Source organism: Ochlerotatus camptorhynchus, unplaced genomic scaffold, assembly GCF_037179485.1.
Source record: "Ochlerotatus camptorhynchus isolate MF236.1 unplaced genomic scaffold, CSIRO-AGI_Acam_v1.1 ptg000062l, whole genome shotgun sequence".
In the NCBI taxonomy this organism is placed as follows: domain Eukaryota; kingdom Metazoa; phylum Arthropoda; class Insecta; order Diptera; family Culicidae; genus Ochlerotatus; species Ochlerotatus camptorhynchus.
The window spans coordinates 3,815,903-3,839,921 of NW_027040552.1; the positions used below are offsets into that span (position 1 = coordinate 3,815,903).

General features: G+C 42.5%; 1 protein-coding gene across 9 annotated transcripts in view; it reads right to left on the reverse strand.

Annotated features, from left to right (window-relative positions):
- by (blistery) overlaps positions 1 to 24,019 on the reverse strand; it is an 854,610-nt gene that overhangs the window by 134,685 nt on the left and 695,906 nt on the right. For all 9 annotated transcript variants that reach the window (XM_065239770.1, XM_065239771.1, XM_065239773.1 and 6 more), the window contains 2 exons: positions 20,048 to 20,673; positions 19,841 to 19,987 (listed from right to left, as the gene is read on the reverse strand). In XM_065239770.1, the coding sequence (XP_065095842.1) occupies positions 19,841 to 19,987; positions 20,048 to 20,673 (773 nt within the window). The remainder of the gene's footprint in view (positions 1 to 19,840; positions 19,988 to 20,047; positions 20,674 to 24,019) is intronic.

Below are 24,019 nucleotides of genomic sequence, written 5' to 3' on the forward strand. Positions count from 1 at the left end.
ATACCTCTCTCAAATTTTGATATTTTGTTAATCGAGTATTGTTTACTTTTTGCTGAAAATGTCAGGTTGCGATTTTTTGCGCTTTGGGAGATATTTAAGTTCAAAATTTGCTGTTTTTTCGTGTTTTTCAAGAATATCTTTAAAATTTGAAGTTTAAACCAGTATGTTTCTTGACAAAAGTTATTTATTTAATGGATTTGCATAAGAAAAAAATATAACATTATATGGTTGTAAGCAAAACAACCGAAACAGAAGGAAAAAACCATATTTTCGCAATTTTTTTCTTTAACTTTATTTAACTCGACAAGAGTTGTTTATTTTGTCAAGATAAACAACTTTGCTCAAGACATTAAGTCTCCAAAACGTCAGGGAAAGAAGTTAGATTGTGGCACCATCTTTGCAGAAGAGTTTTGAACTATTTGTTTATGTCAATAGATGGTCCTTATTATGAGGAGAAACTTTGCCGAAGATACCAAGTCACGGAAATGCTTCGTTTCGGAGTTATTAATTTTGCTCCGCTAGATCGCATTCCTGGCCCAGTGTACACTGGCTCGAAAAACGAATTGACGCAGACACTCAGGTGACAGTGATTGCAATCCCTCAATCAACAAAGGAAGTTAGCAGTGAAAACTCCAAGAGGTCTGTGCCATAAAAAAGGGAGAACTTGATGTCATTTAGGCAGTGTTCCATTTGGTGAATTTTCACTTAAAGTTGACAATTAGAAAATAATTTATGATGTTCGAAAATCCCTCTGTTGTTGATCGTCCGATTTTCGAGAAGGTGCTTGTCAAAATTGATTCCTGGTCTGTAAGATATAAGTCTGGTACAATAACAGGATTATTTTAAAATTTTGCATCTGTCAAATTTAATTGAAAATTCACCAAATGGAATACACATCCTGTCTCTCCCGAACTTTTGGCTCAACATTTACCTTCCTGATAGTGGTGTTAGTTTGAGTGGGCGAGCTATCAGATTAGATACATTCGACAGTGAACATGCATAAGGGCCTATACGCGATGATCGATTCTCTTCGTCGATTTTCTCTTTTGTTAATAACTCGCTAGATTTAACGTTTCTCGGTGCGTTTGCTGTTGCTTTTGATAGCCAGTACAACCTGTTACTACTCTGCATTGAACAAATTCTAGAAAATTGTTTCGCTTAGCTGTAGCAATGCAAAGAGAAAATCGATGAAGAGAATCGATCATCGCGTATTCGCCCTTATGCATGCTCACTGTCGAATTGTCGGCCTATGGATCTAAGATTGGGCTAATCGCTAAAAATCTGCTATTAATCAATTTTATCGATATTAACGCGTCATTGGTACGGTACTAATGGATATTTTTGACAGCTATTGAAAATTTAGTCGATTGCTGAATTTATGAATGGGCCCACATTAGGGGCACTTAGGCCGACATTACATCCATTTCCTCTAGAAGTTGCAATATTCGACAAAGTTAAAGGCAATATCGTTTTAAGAAGCTTCAATTCAGTATTAGTTAACTGTGTCCATCACACCTGCCACTCAATCCCACTATTCGCGAAGTGACCAGAATTTGACATGGGGAGGAACTCAGATAACATATAACAGACGCGAAATTCAGCTGAACCAATCGTCCTTTTTGTCGAGTAACGTTCTTTTCGGTCTCGGAGTACTTAATTTTACATGATAGGGGATATGGCTCTAATGTTGGCCTATGGATCTAAGATTGGGCCCGTCGCTAAAAATATGCTATGTATCAATTTTATCTAGATGAATGCCCCATTGGGACGGTACAAATGAATATTTTTGGTCGCTATTGAGAATTTTGTCGATTGTTGAATTTATGAATGGGCCCACATTAGGGGCACTTGGGCCGACATTACATCCATTTCCCCTATATTTGTGTACGTCTTATATTTTATATCAATGATGGATTACGTCACCTGTAAAATTAAGTATTTCGAGGTGTGAGTTAAATACCGAATCATTATTTCTGTAGGTCTTTTAGGGGGAGAGGTAGCTCATCGATTCTTCCGGTTCGCCTCCTAGCATCGTGCTATGAGGTACCAGGCGATAACCAGGGTAGTTGATCGATAGCTCGATGACGTCGTTTCGTTGACGTCTGCAATGGGAAATTCTCATAGCAGGCGTTGACGATGGGACGTTGTCGAGTTGTTGAATAGCAACTATCGTGGTAACTCACCGATTACCTGTCGATCTGCCAAATTTGGAAAGACGTCTGCATTGAATTGTCTCATATAATAATTTTCCGCCCACTATATCACAAGAAATTGCGAGTAGCTGAGTGGAATGGAGATAAGTTAAGCATTGGGTACAGGACCAAGTTTCCCTTGGGTGGTGCCAAAAGATGAGCGCAATAGAATCATCAAGTTGCCATAAGGCACGGAATGAGACTATTGCATGGCTGGGTAGTCAAAGTCTTCCATTCGTTAGTCATTTTAGGTGGATTAGAACAGGTTTAGGTGGGCGTTGGCCAGATTTGGATTTTTCAGATGTAATCCTGGATAGGACCCTGTCATTGAACGTCCCGTGAAAGTGGAACTTAATGAAGGCCTAAGTACTTTTTCGTAGTTTTTAGTTTTCGGATTTGAAAGATCGTCGGTTACAGTGGCCTGCTTACTGAGCAGAAAAATGCGGTCCCAGGTCCTTACATATCAAAGAGATTTATTGTAAAATCGCTTGTGTATCGTGCATTTTGCGAAACTCGTTGTTGTCGTTGGTTCCGGGTTTGAATGGATACACAAATTTGAGCAGCGGTATTATGTGATATGAGGGGCTCGGTGGCCTTAGAGCAACCGTTTTTGCTTACTGAGCAGAACATCATGAGTCTAATCTCAGGCCCATCCACATTCAAGATTCGTCAATCGTTTTATTTGTTAATATGACTACATGGTAATAACAGCAACTCGGTGATTAAAAAGGTGCTCGTCTGCCTAGTGGCAAACGTTTTTGCTTACTGAGCAGAAGACCGTGGGTTTAGTCCCAAGCTTCTTCGCGTTATATGATCGTTAGGACATCAATTCAGCTTATCGTTTACCAACCTGCTGCAAACCCAACCCTCTTATCCAACATCCCAGTGATTCCTCGAAGTGGAAGTGCAGAGGTGTTCTCGGCTTCCATCAAAGCGAGTGTCATGTCAACACAATCCTTCCCATTCCTTTCTTGACCTGTGTTCGGGCGCGGCCGGCGGTATTGCCTAATTTAAGATCACCAGTTTTTACACATTGAGGATGATTGCTAGTCCCAAGCATCGTCTATGGATCATTGAAGATGCTGAGGTTTTGACAGCACCGTACTGTGGCTACCACAGTATTTTACATTGGATCGTCCGTATACAGTAGCGCCAAATGCAAGCTGTGGTGGGTTCAAAACTCAGCCATCTAAAATGATCCATTGGTTCTCTGTGTAATTACAGCTGATCTGGCAGTAACAGAGTAGCAACCGTGGGCGGTCAATCAAGGTCAAGCTCAAGCTCAAGCTCAATCATTATCTCTGTAGGTCTTTTGGCGGCATTTGATGAAAATCTTGATGTGTAAGTTATTCGGGTGATCCAAATTTTAATTCTAATCTGGATTTTAACTGTCGAGCAAATAGTCAAATCGGCATAAATAAATCATTGCCTTCATACGTAAATTAATCGAAACTGATAACTCACTTACACAAATTAACACCACCATCGGGAAAGGGCTACTTTCACCTTCCTGATAGCATGCGTGGGCGAGCTATCAGTTTCGATAAATTGACGTTGAATACATTTTTTTTACAATGGAACTTACGTCGATTTGACTGTTTGCTCGAGATTCTTATTTATTTTCTGAATAGAAGTTGCAGTATCAGTTAATTGTGTCCATCACAACCGGTCACTTAATCCCACTATTCACGAAGTGATTCCAACGCCCAGCAACATCCCTTTCTTTGCGAGAAAAAAACTGCATACTTTTTGCCTGAAAGTGGAAAAAGCGTGGCGTTGAGCAAGGCAAGAATTTCCTTTAGATTGTGCGTTCCCGCTATTCTGCAATCCGAGTAGGCAGACAGCAGTAGCGGCTTACAGTGTATCTCAAAATTGAGCATACAGCTGTCCTTACATAAAATAATAATAATAATAAAAACAGTTGTTCGGGATCAATTTTAAAGCATAGATTTCTGGCTGCAGGCTCATCAAACGTTTATCGAATATCGGGATGAGTGTGTAAGAAGTTAGAGCTATTATACAATAAAGCATTTTTCTCGAAAAATCACAATTTATAGAAATACAATGAACCAATTTTTTGAAATTTTGGTCATTTGCAGTCATCATCATCGCTACTCATACTAAAATCCATCCACTCCAATCCAATCCGAATCCAATCTTCAAACTATAGCTATAAATCAATATCAATATTTGTTTAACCACCAAGCAAGATTTTTAAAAAGTATCTATTCACCGAGGTTTGCGACTCTATTTAAAATAAAGAATAGATTTTGTTTTGCTGTCATGAGATGTGCGTGCGAAGAGCAGATAGAAAGAAGATTGATGAAGATTTTGTAGCTACAAAAAGAAAAAAAAAAGATTTTTCGTGGGTAGATTCGATTGCGTAAAATGTTCGAACATCTCAGGATTGAAATTTAGACGTGTCGCATCCCTCGCTATTCACAGGGTTTCAAAAAATCGTCTATTTAGGTGTTCGCTCAATTTTGCGATACACTGTATGTGGTGATTTGCATCCCTAAATATCTCACATTCTCACTAAAGTGGCTCTTGTATGTGTGTGTGTGGCTCAAGCTCATCCAAGTAGTCTGTGCTGCTGAATGGGGCGTCGTTGACTCGTTGACTACAACCGCCAGCCAGCACGTGTCAAGTTCAGAATGATGTCTGTTGGCGGACGGTGCAGCCTACTGATAGTAAAAAATGGACGAGTGTTACCAACTTTGTAACCATGTATTAAAGGCCCATGCACATTGCAACCGTTAGTAATACGTTGCGGGAAAACTAACAGTTAAACATTGTAAGGCTGGCGGTGATGTGGTATCATGCAACATGTCATAAGTCGTGTGGCGTATGTCGCCCGTCGATATGATGTTCTGATATGCTAGCAGATGCCACACCTGGCCAAAGGCAATGTGAGCCGGTCTTTAAAACGGAGAAGTACGCGTTCCATCATCATGGAACCACAATCTAATTTTAGAGCATCGCACAGGGAAGACCGTTTTCCGTAATAAGATTTAATTTCATTCACTAATTCTGTTTTGTTGGGATTCACTACGCTTAATCCAGAAATTATGGTTCAAAACCGACGGCACAAACTACGAGCTCAAGCTGTCAGATTGCAGCACATTTTCCGAATCAGAAATTAGAAGAAAGTAAAATCAAAACACAACAACAATGCAGCAAAAATCTATGCCAATCCAAGCCGGGGAAAGATTTACGATGCCAACTCATAAAGTAGGACTGTAAATAAATTATTCTGAATTTCCCGCACGTTTGCTGAAACTTGGGCAGAAGTGCGTTACGGGTGGGAGGATTTCCCAACTATCCAAGCAACCAGCGCCGGCGGAGTCATGTCACTCAACAACTGGAGCGTGAAATTATTACGAGTTTGATTTGAAGAGCGGGAAGGAAATCTGGGAATTTAATCGAGCAAATCGCGGGAAAGACCTTGCCGACACGGACTACGCAGTTTTGCGTACAAACGAGAACTGGGTTGGAAATTGTCATTGTGATTTGATGGATTGATCTCTTAGCTGGAGGCGGATTGTAAACAAACGAATCCAACGAGTTTCGATCAAGATCTAAAATTGTTTTAATTTTGAGCAAACTCAGTAGTCACACGTGTAGCCCCTTCTCATATTAGATACACCTCCATCAACGATAGTAACCGTCAAGGCCATCTACGATGGCAATCTACCATCACGGCGTACATCAAACATTATTAGCGCCGCAGCTGCACCTCCACCTACACCCAATAACAGCGTGCCTAATAGAGCCCAGCGCTTCCTTCTCGTCATAAACGATGGGGAAAAGCTATCAATCGATAAATTAACCTTCCTCAACACCCGTGTTGACCTATTGCCATTTGACTGACTGACGCAGCGGTTCATCGATTTCAATATCTTCGATGGCCTTTGAGTAACGTAATTTCTTTTGATGAAGATTTGTATGAATCTTGTAATTATCTGTAACTGTAATAATCTGTTAAAAAAGCCATTCATGAAAGAAACAGTTGAAAACCTTTTCCCCGCCTCAACTGCACGAACTGAGAGAAATAGAGTTTCATCGTTTCTGTGGATGAAAAATTACTGTTTGGGCGCGATTCAGAAGAACAAAATTCCCGATGGCGCCAAAAAAACAAACGGTTGTGATAAAAGACTGTGTGTAAAACTTGTCCACCTACACACGCGCACGCGGAGGGATTGGAAACCGGTGTGCTGGCGCCACGCCACGGTAGAAGATCGAACTAATTAATCAACAAGTGGCAATTAATTTTATATGAACCTAGTTTTGCTGTCTTTTACGATTGCGTCGGCTAACTTTGTTTTTTTTTTTATGATCACCGTGGATGACTCCTTTCGTATCAAGGTCAAACCGAACGCAAACTACAATCGAAGAAAGAGGGAGACCCACCACCTATAGCGTGCGCGGGAAGTTACATATTGTGACCGACAGTTGCCAACATCATCGGACTATGTACGATCCAAATAATGAAATCAACAAAAATGATAGCGAGTGGAGTGTGTGCTTAAATTGTCTCATTTATAGCACCTTGCTACTGATGATTCATCCTGTGTTTTGGGTCTCGTTGTTGTTTGGGTTGGAGAGAAAGAGAAGGAGAGAGAGAGTGCATGATGTCTATGTTTCGGAGCACTCACTTCCGCCGTCGAAGAGGAGATTTTGAAAGGGTTTCAACAATGGCGATCTATGTAGGGGAAATGACTCTAATGTTGGCCTAAGTGTCCCTAATATTGGACAAATTTTTCACTACCAACCAAAATCATGCATTTGTATTGTCCAGATGCCGCATTATTCTAAGAAAAATTGAAGAGCGATGGACCCAATCTGCTGTGTGAGAGATCTAAGAATAAATCGATCACGGATAGAGTTCAATGTATTTGTTAAGATACACAAAGAATGCTTATTTATCAAATGTAAATTGTTTGTTCAATAAGAGCTGCAGCAAAACGATTGAGATTATTTTCGTGGCCGTGCAAAATTCAACGCAGTATGGACGGCACGAGCCGTTGATCGCTTGATGGTACTTTTCGCAGTGGTATGTACGATGCTTAAGGAAAAGCACGTGGCTGTGCGCTGTGCTGCATACTTTGCGGAGTATCGGATCGAGTAACGCTTGAGTGCAATGCTTTTCAGTATGCCATGTTCCACATCTATCTACGGAACACTTTAACTGAAAGCTAGGTGTGGAATTGGTATATGGCTGCAAAAACGGGTGCGTCTTCAACTATCTATTAACCTGTTGGGCACGCTGCATGGTTCTGTTGTTGTTTTATCAAAATCTTCCGGAGCAATTTTACCATAGAGTACTCCATTAGATAGTTTTATAAGCTTTCAGGGAAAAATATAAAAGGATAAATCAATCAGTTCAAACTTGACACAACATAGATTTGACACTAATTTAAAACCTGAATTTATGGCCCTTCCTACTAATTAATTAATCTGCATTCATGGAAGAGAAGTCAAACCATTTATGAATAATATCATCGTAAGCCTGGTTTTTCAATAGTGAAGAGTGTTTGTGTTATGATCGCTTTCCCGGGGGTCACCTGTGGTCAATGCAGTCCCGGACACTCCATGTGACCTAATATGAAGATATCTTGTTTTATTTCTCTCATTTGGGCTGATGCGTCGAATGATAGAATTTAGCCCAAATCAGATACTGACCACATCCACGCGGTACCCTGAACATATATCAATTTCTTCTTTGCTTTCCCGCTCATATACAAGCTTTACCCTGCTCTCAACCTAGTGTTCTTTGAGACACTTCCACAGTTATTAATCGAAAGCTTTATGTGCCCACCAATGCATGGGATTGTATACGCTATTTTAGAACTCACACTGCTGAGAACCGGATCAAACTACATTCGCTCGAAACAGATTACAGCGATTGGCGGACTGCTGCATTCCGTAGCTACATCGGACGAATGGAGCTGACCGCGAAGCAAGACCCGTCATCCTTTTGGTCGTTTATACGTTGCCGTAAGCAATCCAATCGTATTCCTGCCGAGATGACTTTCAAGAATTTCTCTGCTGATTCACCACATGAACTAGCTAATCTTTTTGGTGAATTCTCCTGACAGTGAAAGGACCTACCCTGCATACAATCTGAACTGTACACCTCTAGTTGTGAGCCAGAACGAAATATTATTAGCTTTGCAAAGGTTAGACGTTTCGAAAGGGCCTGGCACTGACAACAACCGGTGGAAACTAACGATTTAAGGCTCACTACTTGACTAGCCTATTGGTCCCAAGCAAATCGATTAACGTACCCCATTCTAGTCGAAATTCTAGTACTACGCTATGTTTGTTTTGATTCGCTATGAAAGTTTGACAGATAAAATGAGGGTTTCATGGATTTTCCTATGTTTCGAGGGGTGCATCGATTAGCTTGGGACCGAAGATAGTACCAAAGTTGAGCACGTTTCTTCTGGACCTTCTGGTCTTAGAATTACTTCTATGGTATAACGGCATTTATCAACCCGCTGTCTTGCAATGAGTCCTCATACATAGGATTTCCAGTGAAAACTAGATGTATGAGTGCTCATTGCAAGGCAGCCTATATTACATTATATCTAGATAGAGCTGGAATTAGGGCGAAACAGCTTTTGTAAACAATGACTTCTCTCGATGATCTCTAGACAGCCAAGGCTCACTCACTCAAATCAACGTCACCATCTGGTAGGGGAAGACTTCCCCTTCCCGTTGGTTGTGTTGGTTTGCGTGGGCGTGCCTTGAGTTTCGAGAAATCATCGAGAGAAGTCATTGTTTACAAAAGCTGTTACACCCTAATTCCAGCTCTATCAAGATATAAGCCTTAGTCTGCCGGCACCGGTGGTGTAGTGGTAAGCGTGACTGCTTTCTCATCCCAATGGGTCTGCGTTCAATCCCAGCCGAGGTCGGTGGGATTTTTCTGAGGCATAAAAATCTCTGGTCACGTCTTCCTTCGGAAGGTCCCGACCCATGTCATATGTGTTGTGAATGGGTGCGATATCCTACGCAGGTGTGGAAGCTGTCAGTCGGTGATTGGCAATAGATTGCGGAACAGAGACTGACGTTAAATAAAGGAAATAAAAAGAAGTCATAGTCTGTACGGGGCAGTGGTGGCACGAGTCCTGGATTTTAACATATTTTTAGTAAAAATTGCCGCTTTTCATTAAAGGGTGTCCACGATGAAATTGCCACACACAAAATTGATTCGCAAAATTCGAGTTTTCATCCGATTGCCATCAAATTTTCAGGGATTGAGAAATAACTATTAAACTTCATTTTACCATTTTACTCGTATTTTATTTACAGTCCATACGCAAATGCCCGCACCTTGGCCTTAACCCCGGCCATAAGATTCTGCACAACCTGTGAATCAACCGTTTTTTGCATGTAAACCCATACTTTCTTCAGTTCCTCGACTGTCTTCACTACCTTAGGTCGTTTAAGAAGGTGCTGCTTCATAATCGCCCAGTACTTCTCGATGGGGCGGAGCTCCGGAGTGTTGGGAGGGTTGAACATTTTCGGCACGAAATTGACCTTATTGTCCGCATACCACTTCAGCACGTCCTTGGAGTAGTGGCATGAGGCCAAATCCGGCCAGAAGATTGTTGGGACGTTGTGGGCCTTCAGGAGAGGAAGCAGCCGCTTCTGGAGGCACTCTTTTATGTACACCTGTCCGTTCATCGTGTCCTGGGTCACGAAAGGTGCACTCCGCTTCCCGCACGTGCAGATGGCTTGCCAAACCAGGAATTTCTTCGCAAATTTGGACATCTTCTGAGTGCGGACATGCTCCGGAACGCTGAACTTATCCTTGGCCGTGAAAAACAGGTTGCCGGGGATCTGTTTGAAGTCGGCCTTCACATATGTTTCGTCGTCCATGATGCAGCATTCAACTTTCGTCAGCATGTTGAGGTACAACTTCCTGGCATGGGTTTTGGCGGACTTGTTCTGCTTCTCGTCGCGATTAGGGGCCTTTTGTACCTTGAACGTTCGAAGCCCAGCCTTAGTTTTGGCCTTCTGGACAAAACTTCGGCTTAGGTGCAGCTTCTTAGCCACATCCCTAACGGAGGCGTTCGGATTTCGGTTGAAGGCCCCAACTACGCGGTTGTGATTTTTGGTGTTGTACGGAATACTTTTTCCTTCACTTCTGGGCTTCCGATCGGTGGTCAACCGTTCCTCGAACCGCTTAATCACTCGCGACACCGTGGAATTCGCGATTCCCAACGTTTTAGCGATGGAACGATGCGAGAGATCCTTGTTCTCGTGATGAATGCGCAAGATTTTATCACGCACGAGCTGTTCTTTCGACTCCATTTCCGCGATGTTTTGATCACAGGACTTTAAAACTTGCAGGATGTAAATAATGCACTATGAACTAAATCCACCCAAATTTTCATTAAATTCTACCCAACGGTTAAAAAGTTAGAGCAATTTCACAGTGTGGCAATTTCATCGTGGACACCCTTTAGTACCAGAGCTGAGCCAAAAAGTTGTGCTCGTTTCTTCGGGACCTTCTGGTCTTAGAGTTATCTCTATGGTTGTACCGTGGCGGGCGTCGGTACCGTACATTGTTGATGACGGAAAGTTTTGGGCGCAGTTTGACCATCACCAGGTAGTGGGCACAAAAAAAATAATAAACGGCAGATTTTCACCATCAGCCACAAGACGACAAGACACCATCATTATTTCAAAAGGGGGAAACAGATGTTGTAAATAAAAGCTTTTACCATCGGCTCCTTGCGAATAAAAACTCACAATGCAAACTAACCATACATAATATTTTTTATACCAGCGTAGGACTACGTCTGTGATTTCTATGTGGGAGTACACTTTGTGAAAACCGAAAATGGAGCATGTAACAAAATTATGAAAGATTTTGAACATTAATAACTCAGCTGCTCCTGGGCCAATTTCAATATTTGTATCACCAATCGATCAGAAATATTTCTACAAATTAATAGCAATGCTTTCGACTGATGATTTTCAACAAGAAACTATTGAAAAAGTGGTAATGTCGAGCATTGTCCAATATACAAATAAAAATTGATAATATTAGCACTGTTTTAATGAAATAAACGTTCTTCCCGAACCCAGCCATCATAATCGAGTACCACTTGGTTCCACATCATTCTGCTATACCCTTAAAAGATAGAAAAGAGCGCTACTGTCTAGCCTCATTTTCGCTTCGGACGGCTTGGTGACCAGGCAGCAGAAGGAACAATATTAGCAGTAGGAAGGTGGTGGCAGGTTAGGTAGTCCACTCTTCTACCTAACAAGCAACAATGACTGTTCGTGGCAAAGAAGGAAAAGGTCTTGGTAAAGGAAGCGCCACGCGTCATCGCAAGGTTCTTCGTGATAACCGCCATCCATCGTCTGGCTCGCCGTGGTGGTGTCAAACTTATCTTCGAGAAAACATTAGGTGAGCTGAAGGTGTTCCTGGAAAATGTGATCCGTGATGCTGTCACCTACTATGAACACGCCAACAAACGCAAGCGGCCATGGATGTCGTCTACACTTTGAAGTGACATACGCACTCTGTACGGTTTCTTTGGCATCAAAACGGGCCTTTTCAGGACCAACAAGCTTATTGCAGTAAAGAGTTGGAATAAAATTTATCTGTGCCTGTTTGTCCATATTCAGAACCACATGTCCCCAACGATCACACAAAATGCTCTCCAGAGTTGTAATCTTGTAACCAAACTTGCAAGCAGGGGTGCAAATGATTTTGATCGATTCTCTTCATCTTTCGTTAATAACTCGTTAATTTGCCCTCAAGATAGTGACATTGGAAAACTACGCAAAAGGAAATCAAAATTTCATTTTGTGATTGTTTCCCAAGCACAGACATCATATTGAAACACCATCGTGATTATGCATTGTACCATTCTCTGTAAATTCCAATTGGTACAGTAAGTGCTTCAGTGTTTGCACTCCGCGTTGGATAGAGTCAATACTCGAAGTGAAACAAGTGTTTATTGAGAAATTATGTAAAAATCTTCAAAATGTCTCAACACAGGGAACCAGGGAAACCTGCTAAACAGACGCGGATCGTTACTGAACGCGTTCGAATGTGTCGAGCCAACAAGAAAGCGGCCGAAGGTAATCCTAATTTCAGGATTTATTCAATAACCACCCAATATCAAAATTTGGAACAATGAATTGTTCATTTTTGAGTTAAGTTTCTAAACCATTTATTTTGTTATTAATATATGTGTCAATGGAGCATCAAAACAATCTCGTAGTTCTACGTTAACAATGCGGTCGTGCTTTGGACACAACCCTTAACTTTTATTTGCGAAAAATCGGTGGTAGAAGTAATTGTTCACAAAACTAAAGAGCCTGGATTTATAAAGAGACGACATGTCAAAATTGGAACAATCGATTGTCTGTCAAAGTCATAGGAAAAGTCATTCCAATCGAGCAGAAGACCTGTCGAATGGACAAGATGTCACCTCTTTATAAATTCAGGCTTTTTACACAAAACCAGATTCGCTATAATGAAATGTTGTTTTGCAACACCAAAACGTCTATCTGATAAAACTATACACGCTATTTCAAAACTACCCAAATTTGGGTAGAATCCACCCAGATCCGTAAAAACTGAACCTACCCTAAAATGGGTTAACTGTGTTGGGAGTGACAAGTTGACAAATGGAAAACGTCGATCGGATTGATGTCAATGTTGTTCACTTGTCAACTTGTCACTCCCAACACAGTTTACCCTTTTTTGGGTAGGTTCAGTTTTGACGGATCTGGGTGGATTCTATCCAAATTTGGGTATTGTGGTTCCCGAGAAATTCTAGCAAAAGCTTGATTTGCTCAGCTGTCACTCTTTTGTGCGCAAGGGTATGTGACTGATAGTTGACTCGAACGAAATCTTATATTGCTTCAAAAATTGTCTTTAAATATTGACGTTACCCTTCTTAAAGCTTCAACTCGTTATTACCTATATGTATTTCGGGCCAGTGAATCATAATTTCACATAAAACAGTTGCAAATCAACAAATAAAAAAAAATTACTTGCAATCGTACATAGTCAACAACCCATCAGTTACCCTTCACCAAACAAAACAAAACAAACTGTCAACTCATTTTTCCTAGCGGCTTCATTTGATTTCTGCTGTGCCCGTTCGACGTCGGCTTTGAATCGCAGGTAAAATATTTTTCGTATGAATTCAAATGAAATGCATTTCATAATAAGTGTTTCTTTTTCAGATGTGCCATCATGCATATGTCTCCAACTTTTGTAGGACTGGAGGGGCGGGAGGTTGACTACGAGGTAGAATTTCTGGAGGAGGAAGCAGAAGCAGGACCATCAAATGTGCAGCAGGCAAAACGATCGTTCCAGGATACACTGGATTCTGCTTCGCCCGGAAGCCCTGGAAGTGAAAGTGAACAAGCGGAGCCAAAACAAATATTTCGATTCCCAGCAACTGTATTCATCAGAAACTTCAAGGGCCACAAAAAAGGTCCTTCTGTGGGAAAAGTGCAAGTGAACTGTGAATCAGCTGAGGAGGTAATGCAAACTGTATGGGATTACTGTGAAAAGTTCATTCGCAGAGAGGCCGTGTTTGAATCACTCGCTGGTGGAGATGCTGATCAATTTACCGTGCACTGGAATGATGATTTGAACCCAGAAGTCGGCGATATGGATAAGTTCATCTCCTTCCAAGATAAAGCCTCGAAACGCACGTTTAAACCATTACAGTTGCTAGAAAAGCCAGACAAAATGCAGAAATTTCTGAACAGAGATATTAACGTGTTTGTGCACATTTATTCGGAGTCGGTGACCTCAGCCGCTATGTACGAAACACTGCGAGTGCAGCTGATAAAACCGGAGGAGCGTGACCGAGCAGGAGCAGCATCCAACCAGGCAAACAGTAATTTGTCCACTGAGTTGAAGGAACTCTACAAGCTATCCTACATTTCATCGGACATCAACTGGTCTGTATGGGCTTCGTACTTACTGACCAAAGACGCGCTTGAACGAGAGGAATTGAAGTTGCGAGGACCTGCCCAACATCTGATACATTTGTTCCAGACGGTTCCCTCATGCTCTCAAAACGTGCTGAATCACACTCGTCAGGATGTACGACTTTGCCAACAGTGGAGAAGTTTTCAAAGAACTTTGCCCTCGTGAAAGTTCCTTCCGTCAAGTACGTGTTCTTCATTCCTGTCTGGCCCAAGAAGCAGAGTAAGGATACTCTGGCTTTGCGGTTGAATTCACCCCTGTAAATCAATTTTTCGCCGACCTTGGCGTAGCCTCGATTCCGCAACATACCTCTGTTGTCGATCGATACTTCGTCCAAAAAGATAAGGTGATGTAGGTCCCAGTTTATTGCAGCCAGCTCATTGACGAAATGACAAATCTGAGATTCTTGAACCTGGATCGCCCGACGCTCTAGAACTTTCCACGTATATCCTTGCTCGTGTAGTATTCTGGAAACAGAGGACGTACAGATGGAGCAGTTGAAAGTTTTCTCAAAACTATCCCTGGCCTCATCTAAGAATAATGTCGGATTTTTTTTAAACTGTTCGATTAACCACCGTCGTTTCTCTGCTCCAAACTGCAAGGACACTTTTCTTCTCTCTTTGCGAGCCACCAATCCACTTTCGCGATAACGTTTTATCCAGCTGCTAATTGTAGTGTGATGCTTCCCGTACATTTTTGCCAATTGCGATTTGGACAAGCCCAGGAAATAGAACCCGTACAGCACGTGATACTTCGTATTGGTTGATGCATGTCGGCCAAGTACCTCTTCTTTAATTCGATACATTTTGTCAATGTTATGGAAAGTATGGATTTGGAAACTGTTATGAATAGAACAAACTCGGAAAATTTGCTGTTCGATACGGATTTTTTTGACGTTTGTTTGTTTACATATTCATCAAGATAGCTGGCGCACAACCCGGCGCGCAACTGATCGGCGCATAAGTTGTTGGGCATTATGTGGATTTTTCTTAAGAATCACAATAGTTTTGAAAAAAGCGTGTAGATACTATAGATTCCATAGATAAACACAAGGCACAAAAAGTTGTTTTGGCAACCATGAAAAATAAATGATCTTACTGGCATCCGTGAAAAAAGTTCATGCCATCATAGAGCTCTTCGTTATGCAGTTTTGTTTTGTTTCGTGCGTAAAAGTTCAAAATGAAGTGCAAAGCAAATCTTTGCAACAATGAATCGAGAAATGGTTTGCTTTATCTTTCCTTCTTCCGTTGTCCGACAAATAAATCGGAATGTGGAGAGTGGAAAGCATTTTGTGCTCATAATATTACAATACTTCTCCCTCAAACAACACCATGATGTTAGTGATGTTAGTTTGCGTGGGCGAGCTAAGAGTGTGGACGAATTGACGTTTGAATCTTTGTTCATAAAAGCAGATACGGATTTTTGAAAATTTACTCTTTTATTATTTATTCACCGTGCACAGCTTTTCCGTGTGATAAAAGTGATTAAAAGTTAGTGTTGTGAAAATGAAACCACCGGCATCTGTAGTGTCGGGTGAATTTGAAGCACCGATAACAACTGCGGCAGAGGCGATTGTATTATCAGGAACAGCATCAACATCAACGGCAGCAGTATCAGCACCACTTGAGCCAGCAAGATCAGCAGCATCCGGATCAGTGGGATCAGTCGGTTTCAGGTCAACGGGGTCAGTAACATCTGGACCAGTGGGATCAGTTGAATCCGGACCAGCAGGAATAGTAGCCTCCGAACCAGCGAAAGGACTGACTGCATCAAAAGCGCAGAAGAGAAAATTTAGGGAAATTGCGCTAGAGTGCATGAAAGAAACTGAAAATAATTATGTGTGCAATAACGCCGGGCCAGGACACAACTGTCGCTACCATCAGGATCGGAAGAAATGTGATTCAGGAGAGGCACTAAACCTTCATTCAGCCAACGTATTGGTCAAATAATCGATACAACATTTCAAAAGGGTAAATCTGCATTTGTAAAAAATAGCTTTATCCGTCGATTTATCGGGAATACAAGTAAGATGTTGTATCCAAGCACGCCCGTAGATTTGACGTAGGATTATGTGCTCGGAATCAATATTCAGCGACTGTGTTAGTGAAACCACTTTTTCTCATCATGGAAGCGCCTCGTTTTCTGATGACAAAATTACGCATTTTCGTGCACAAAACGCCCGGGATTTTTCATTTATTCAATAGATAATAAAAAGAAGCGAAAATTTATTGGGGGAATGTTTTGCTAAAATTTTCCATTCGCGTGGCGCTAACATCGACTCTGACCACTACCTGTTGATGGTCAAACTGCGCCCAAAACTTTCCGTCATCAACAATGTACGGTACCGACGCCCGCCACTGTACAACCATAGAGATAACTCTAAGACCAGAAGGTCCCGAAGAAACGAGCACAACTTTTTGGCTCAGCTCTGGTACTATCTTCGCTCCCAAGCTAATCGATTCACCCCTCGAAACATAGGAAAATCCACTCATTTTATCTGTCAAACTTTCATAGCGAATCAAAACAAACATAGTGTAGTACTGGAATTTATACTAGAATAAGGTTACGTTAGTCGATTTGCTTGGGACCAATAGGCTAGTCAAGTAGTGAGCCAATTCAAAATCGTTAGTTTCGTATTGATTGTTGGTACAACCTAGAGCGACTGAAGCAACCGGATGTCGCCTTAGCATACGCGCAGAATCTCGAGGCAGCGTTGCCAGAGGAGGGCGAGCTCGATGTGCCCCCTCTAGAGAACTGCTGGAGTACAGTAAAACCAGCCATCATCACCGACGTAGCCGAGAGCATCTTGGGGTACGTGGAAAGAAGTCGACGGAATGAATGGTTCGACGAGGAGTGCAGAGTGATTTTGGAGGAGCAGAGCGGTAATGCTGCAGCATGGAACTCGACAGAACGTAGAACGGTATAAACAGAAGCGGAAACAGCAGACCCGCATCTTTCGAGAGAAAAAACGCCGCCTTCAAGAAGCGGAGTGCGAGGAAATGGAACTGCTGTGCCGTTCCCAAGAAACACGAAGTTCTACCAGATGCTCAACGCATCCCGCAACGGCTTCGTGCCGCGAGCCGAAATGTGCAAGGATAAAGACGGAAGCCTCTTGACGGACTGACGTGAGGTGATTGAAAGGTGGAAGCAGCACTTCGATGCGCACCTGAATGGGAGACCAGCGCAATGGAGGAAACGACTACGTCAGTGTAGCAGAGGACGGAACTGACCCAACTCCCACGCTGAGGGAAGTTAAAGATGCCATTCAGCAGCTCAAAAACAACAATCGGTATCGCAGCCGAACTCATCAAGATGGGCCCAGAAAAATTGGCCACCGGCCTGCACCGGATGATAGTCAGGATCTGGGAAACAGAACAGCTACCGGAGGAGTGGAAGGAGGGGGTAATCTACCCCATTCACAAGAAAGGCGACCATTTGGAATGTGAGTACTTCAGAGCGATCACCATTTTGAATGCCGCCTACAAAGTGCTATCCCAGATCATCTTCCGTCGTCTATCACCTAAAATGACCGAGTTCGTGGGAAGTTATCAAGCCGGCTTCATCAACGGACGATCGACAACGGACCAGATCTTCACCATACGGCAAATCCTCCAGAAATGCCGTGAATACCAGGTCCCAACGCATCATTTGTTCATCGACTTTAAGGCGGCATACGACAGTATCGTCCACACAGAACTATGGAAAATCATGAAATCCGGTCAATTTGTGTGCTTTGCGGACGACATGGACATTATCGCAAGAACATTTGGAACGGTGGCAGAACTATATACCCGCCTGAAACACGAAGCAGCAAAGGTCGGACTGGTGGTGAGTGCGTCAAAAACAAAGTACATGCTAGTAGGCGGAACCGAACATGACAGGATTCGTCTAGGAAGTAATGTCACGGTAGACGGGGATACTTTCGAGGTAGTGAAGGAATTCGTTTACCTTGGATCCTTATTGACGGCTGTCCTCTATGGACACGAGACATGGACTATGCTCGAGGAGGACCTGCAAGCACTCATAGTTTTCGAGCGACGTGCGCTAAGGACGATCTTCGGTGGTGTGCAGGAGAACGGTGAGTGGCGGCGAAGAATGAACCACGAGCTCGTAGAGTGCAGCGACCCAGCATCCAGAAGGTGGCCAAAGCCGGAAGAATGCGGTGGACAGGGCATGTTGCAAGAATGCCCGACAACAACCCTGCAAAGTTGGTGTTCGCTACTGATCCGGTTGGCACAAGAAGGCGTGGAGCGCAGAGAGCACGATGGGCGGACGAGGTAGAGCGTGATCTAGCGAGCCTTGGGCATGACCGAGGATGGAGAGCGGCAGCGCAAACCGAGTACTGTGGCGTACTATTGTTGATTATGTCTCATCTTAAATGTGATGTTGTACAAATAAATGTAAGCATGTAATATACATTCGAGATTTGTTTTTGCTTTTTTCTAGCGTTCTGGAGAAAACCTTATCTTAATTCAAAGTGTTTCCGGTTGATTGACAAAGTCATGTGGTAGTCGGTCATTGCGATAATTTTGGTGCACCACTTCAATACTGTTACGCATTTGACCACAAACGTTTGGTTGCTGGGTACATTATCAAAAAGATGTGGCTGGCAGTAAGGCGAGCGAACGTTCAATGAAAATTAACTCTTAAACTGGTTGTCCGGAAAAGGAACATTTTGTCGTGATGATTGAGTAATGCTGAGCTATTAGGGTGTTCAACACGGATGAGACTGGTGAGCTGTAAGTTTTTTGGAACGAGGGTGATGCACTTGGGATAGATGGTCCACAGCGGCTCACGAAGAACAACTGAATCCGATCAGTAGCGGTGCGGCTTCTTTCTCCTTCTTCAGTGAATTGAGGGCTCTTGAGGGCAGCCTTGTTAGCTAGCTGCTTGTGGGGAGCCTTTTGTTGTGTACTGAAGAAAAATGTTCAACGCCACGCGCCGAAAGCACTGCTGCTGCTGCTGCTGATGACACTTACCACACCGTTCGGCGAGACTGGATGGAATTCGATTTTGGAATCTGTGTTAGGGAAAGTCCTATTTGCCGGCAATCGGTGATAATTTTGATCACCATTGCAAAAGTTGGAGATTCGTTTAATTTTCAATAGTAACCTATTGAAAATTGATAAAGTATTAGTTTTAGCAGATTGGTAGAAAAAAATCCAATCGATTAGCTTGTTAAGAATTAAAATCCATCAGCTATGGACAGAATTATAAGTGGTCGAAACCTGACCACTTTTCGTAACGCGGTCGATTTTGATTTTTGAAATTGCACCCCCAATATGTTGCCAAAAGACGTAATCCTACGTCAAAAGTTCAAACATAGCTTCTTGTTTTGATTCATACATAAAGACTAGTTTAAAGACAATCACACCCTCAACTTGTGCACTAATGCTCCAATCAGTACCATCGAACCAAGTGAGTTATGGTCCAACATAAGCCATTGATTTACAATACAGCGTGAAATTCACAGGTACAAAAATAGTATTTGTAGTGTTGGTTGTTGGTCTTTCCTAAACAACATGTATGCCTCGTTTGACCTGTTACCTACAAACTACGGATCAGAAGCTGCATTTTCCCCTATACACCCAAACTTTAGCATATTTCAAGAAATACCGCAACGCGAAGCCCTGGATTACCATGGAGAGTTAAAGCAGAAATCCAAACTCACCTTCGTTGATCGATTCCAGGTGGTCTCCGCCCTCGATGATGGGTTCTATCCGTACGAGCGGATTCTGAAAGACCAGTATCGCACTCCTCTCATTTGGTGTCGTATTGAAGCAGAGTCTGACTTTGTGATCGGCCGGAAACCGGTCATCTGCAACAAAAAAAAACAGGCAGCTCAAATTAGTTGTCTCAGGAGACTGAAAACGCTTACCGTTACACGCCAGGTCCAGCTCGATCTTGGCGAATTGTACTTCGTTCTCGGTTATGGCACAGGTGTGAAACTGCACGCCCGAGATGAGTTCCTTCTCGTCGTGCAGTTTGTTGTTATTTGGTATGATCTGGTAGCACCGGATGAGGACGTCCCCTCGCAACCGGAGCGGGTGTTTGATCTCGTAGATAAACTGCCGGGTGGTGATCGGTATCACGTAGATGTCCGACGTGAACAGACACCGCACGCCCTCGTAGACTTTGATAAAACTTCGCCACTCGCTGTTGACGGTGACGGATCGGTAGTGGAGGCAGGGTGGCGACTCGACGATGATGGCCCGCAGAAAGAGGGAGGCTGCGTTCATTTTGATGGTACCGGACAGGAGACCGGAAAAGTATTTGATGTAACGTTTGTGCGAAGGGATCCGCAGCGGGCCGGCCACGGATTCCAGGAATTTCTGAGTAGAGTAGATGTCCAGATCGAGCCAGGTGGGCGTGCGACGACCGCTGAGGTCAGAACCGGGGGACTGAAGGGCTTTGGTACGGTTGGACTGCGGGAAGTTGGAGCCGCATATTTTCTGGTATTCTAGGTAGGCAGCGATGGCGGTACCGAGACGTTGTTTGTCCTCCCTGGAATGAATGAAGAGCACAATTTACATCAGAATCAAATGGTTAGAAATAAATAACAACAATCTGCATCTTCCAAGCCACCTGTGTCGATTTGGTACACGGCGCCTACTGTGATCGACAACGCATGAGTTCAGCAGTTTTTTTTTATTACGCCATGACTGCCTACTTGGATTATGATTATCGTTATTTGCGTAATTATTATTTTCTGATAATTAGACATCGCCCAAAAAAGAAGCATCACCGCGATCGTCGTGAGTGCTGTGCGTAAAGGTATAAAAGCCGGTCTCGGTCCAAACATGGCAAAACTTGAACCATTACCTATAAAAAAAAAAAAGTGAAAAAGATAGAGGAGATCACCGAGGGAAAAAATATGCAAAAGAAAGATACCATAAAATATAATTTTGTCGCTTTGCAGATCACGCGCGAGCTCACGACATCGAACCCGCAGCCATGCAAAGAGAGGTTGGCAAGGTAGGTACTGATTTTCATAAATTATTCGAAATGAATTTTGACCATTTTTGGTACCGGTGGCGCGCGGAGTGGGTACTTGGAAGCACAACTTGGTTGGTTCAAGTTTGGCTGGCCATAGGCGAGGCGCTGAAAGCCCGACTAATTGGACAGCTATTGGCACTTGGGGGTAAGTTGCGAATTATGGCGCATTAAAGTTACGATGAATTTGAGCTGACCGATCGAATGGAGCATGGCCGGTGATGACGGTTGTGAGTGAGTAGAGCAGACTAGTTGGTCTTTGGTTTGCGAGAGAAAGAGTTTATTTACCCCTTATGGAGTGAAAATTCATTACGCAGGAATGGTTGTCTATGGTTTTGAATGATAAAGGAATGGGACAGCCCCGGCGTAGTGGATAAACGCCAAAGTCACGAGTTCAAATCTCTTTCCGGACAAGTTGCGAATGCCCCAAGAGTGTTAAAGTGACCAAGATAAAAAATGCAGTGCTGGAAGAATGTTATCGACCTCAATTTGCGATTTAAATCGTGTAATTTTTTTTACATTCTGAATCAAGCTTTCCGAATGTTTTGTGTGACTTCAACAGACCTGTATATTTGAAGAAATACTTCAAGTCTTCTCATCGATTCATGTATGAGTTAGGTAAAGAAGTGTGCGTTTGAATAATGCTGTCGCATTAATGTCCCTTCGCTCATTTCCAACTTCTATTAAATTTTCATACTGCCGTACTAGACTGGCCCACATTTATACGGGGCAATTTTTTTTTGTAATTTTTTTCAATGGGCCAAATTTGTGCCATTAGGTGAGAAAACCACTCTCTGAAAATTTCAGCTCATTCGGATGTAACACGAGCTGGTGCTTTTGATTTCGAATTTACATAGGGATATTGATTGTAATGTATGGAGAAATAATACTCCTCATCTATTTCGTGCATAGAACTGGTTCAGCAAACTAGATTAAGCTCAGAATTTCAGCACACGTAGCTTAATCTATGAGGAACAACTTTGCTGAAGACAGCATCACAATTCAAGTTAGTATTATGGACATATTAATTAATTAATTAGACAGGCAACATTCAGGCTCGTTTCTTTTGGTGCGATAACCACTCTCTGAATGTTTCAGCTCCTTTTAACGTTACAAGGGCTGGTGCTTTTGGTTTAATGTTGAATGTTGGATCTTCATATACAAAATGCCCATATACATTCAAAAGCGAATGTCTCAATAAAACTAAGCCATAATTGGAGTACACCATAATAGGAGCGTATAGCCATAACTGGTACATCTACCCTAACAAAAAACACTTTGAATTTTACATATGTTTTTATTTGAAAAACATATTTCCAAAAGCGGAAAAGGACATATTAAGATATTTGAGTTTTTACTTTTTACCTAAAAACATTATTTTTTGTTTATTTTTACCAAATAGAATTTTTTTATCAACAACTTTGTCTCAGAAGTCATTTCGATCAGAAGTGCCGTTTCCGTGCTATAAAGGGTGTATTCGATAAAATGGCATCTTCTGTTACTTTTGAACCGTATGAGTAAAAACCTGAAAATTTGGGTAAATCCTATTCATATTGTATTTTTTTTTACATCTGTCAAGTTTCATAGTTATTCATCAAGTGACTGGAACATGTCGTCGAAACAAGAAATTGTCCGTGAAAAAATTGTGTACACTTACAATAAAAAATTCAGAGGTGTCCCACCGATGGATCGCTAAACAGCTTGGAATTACAAATACAACTGTGTGCAATAGAAGATTTTTCACTGATGGATCACGCATTGATGGATCCACTGGCTTCGGCGTCTTCAATGAATACTCAACCGCCTTTCGAAAACTTCAGGAACCTTGTTCCGTTTATGTTGCTGAGATAGCAGCAATCAACTTCGCATTGGGGATGATTTCGGACCTGCCCACAGACAAAGCTTGCTTCATTTTGAATTGGAACACACTTTTGCTCATATTGTGGTGCTCCTGGTGGACGGATTTGGAAGTTCTTGGCGCCCACGTGTCGGGAATTTTGTCAGCTTCACGTATGTATTTTTGACATTCCGCAAATCGACTGTACTTTGTAAACAATCAACATGGAAGCCGAAAGAAGGGAAAAAAATGTGCACAGTTATTTGGAAAATCTATTGTGGTCTGCATCTAGGCTAGCTAAACAGCTGAAATTGCCCAGAAATACCGTATGGCGCGTTATCAAACGGTATAAGGAAACATTGACGACGATTCGGAAGCCTCAAGCCAATCGTCGGAGTGGAACTGTCGACCGGAAACTGCGTGGTAAGATTTTGAAGACGATTAAGAGGAATCCCAATCTGTCGGACCGTGATTTGGCCAGAAATTTCGGTGCTGCCCATAGTACCGTGAGGAGAACTCGACTCCGGGAAGGAATCAAGTCGTATCGAGCTAGCAAACAGCCAAATCGGACCATAAAACAGAATAGTGTGGCCAAAATCCGTGCGCGGAAGCTATACGACCAGGTGCTGACCAAGTTCGACGGGTGTCTTCTGATGGACGATGAAACCTATGTCAAGGCTGACTTCGGGCAAATCCCAGGTCAAAAATTTTACTTGGCAACGACTCGGGGGGATGTTCCAGCCAAATTTAAATTTGTTTTTGTCGACAAATTTGCACGAAAATTTATGATTTGGCAGGGCATTTTCAGCTGTGGCAAAAAAACGAAAGTTTTCGTTACAAATAAGGCAATGACGTCGGAACTATACCAAAAAGAGTGTCTCCAAAAACGAATTTTGCCGTTCATTCGATCCCACGACCATCCCGTAATGTTTTGGCCAGATTTGGCAAGCTGTCATTACAGCAAAGTCGTTCAAGAATGGTATGCGGAGAAAGGGGTCCAGTTTGTTCCGAAAAACCTTA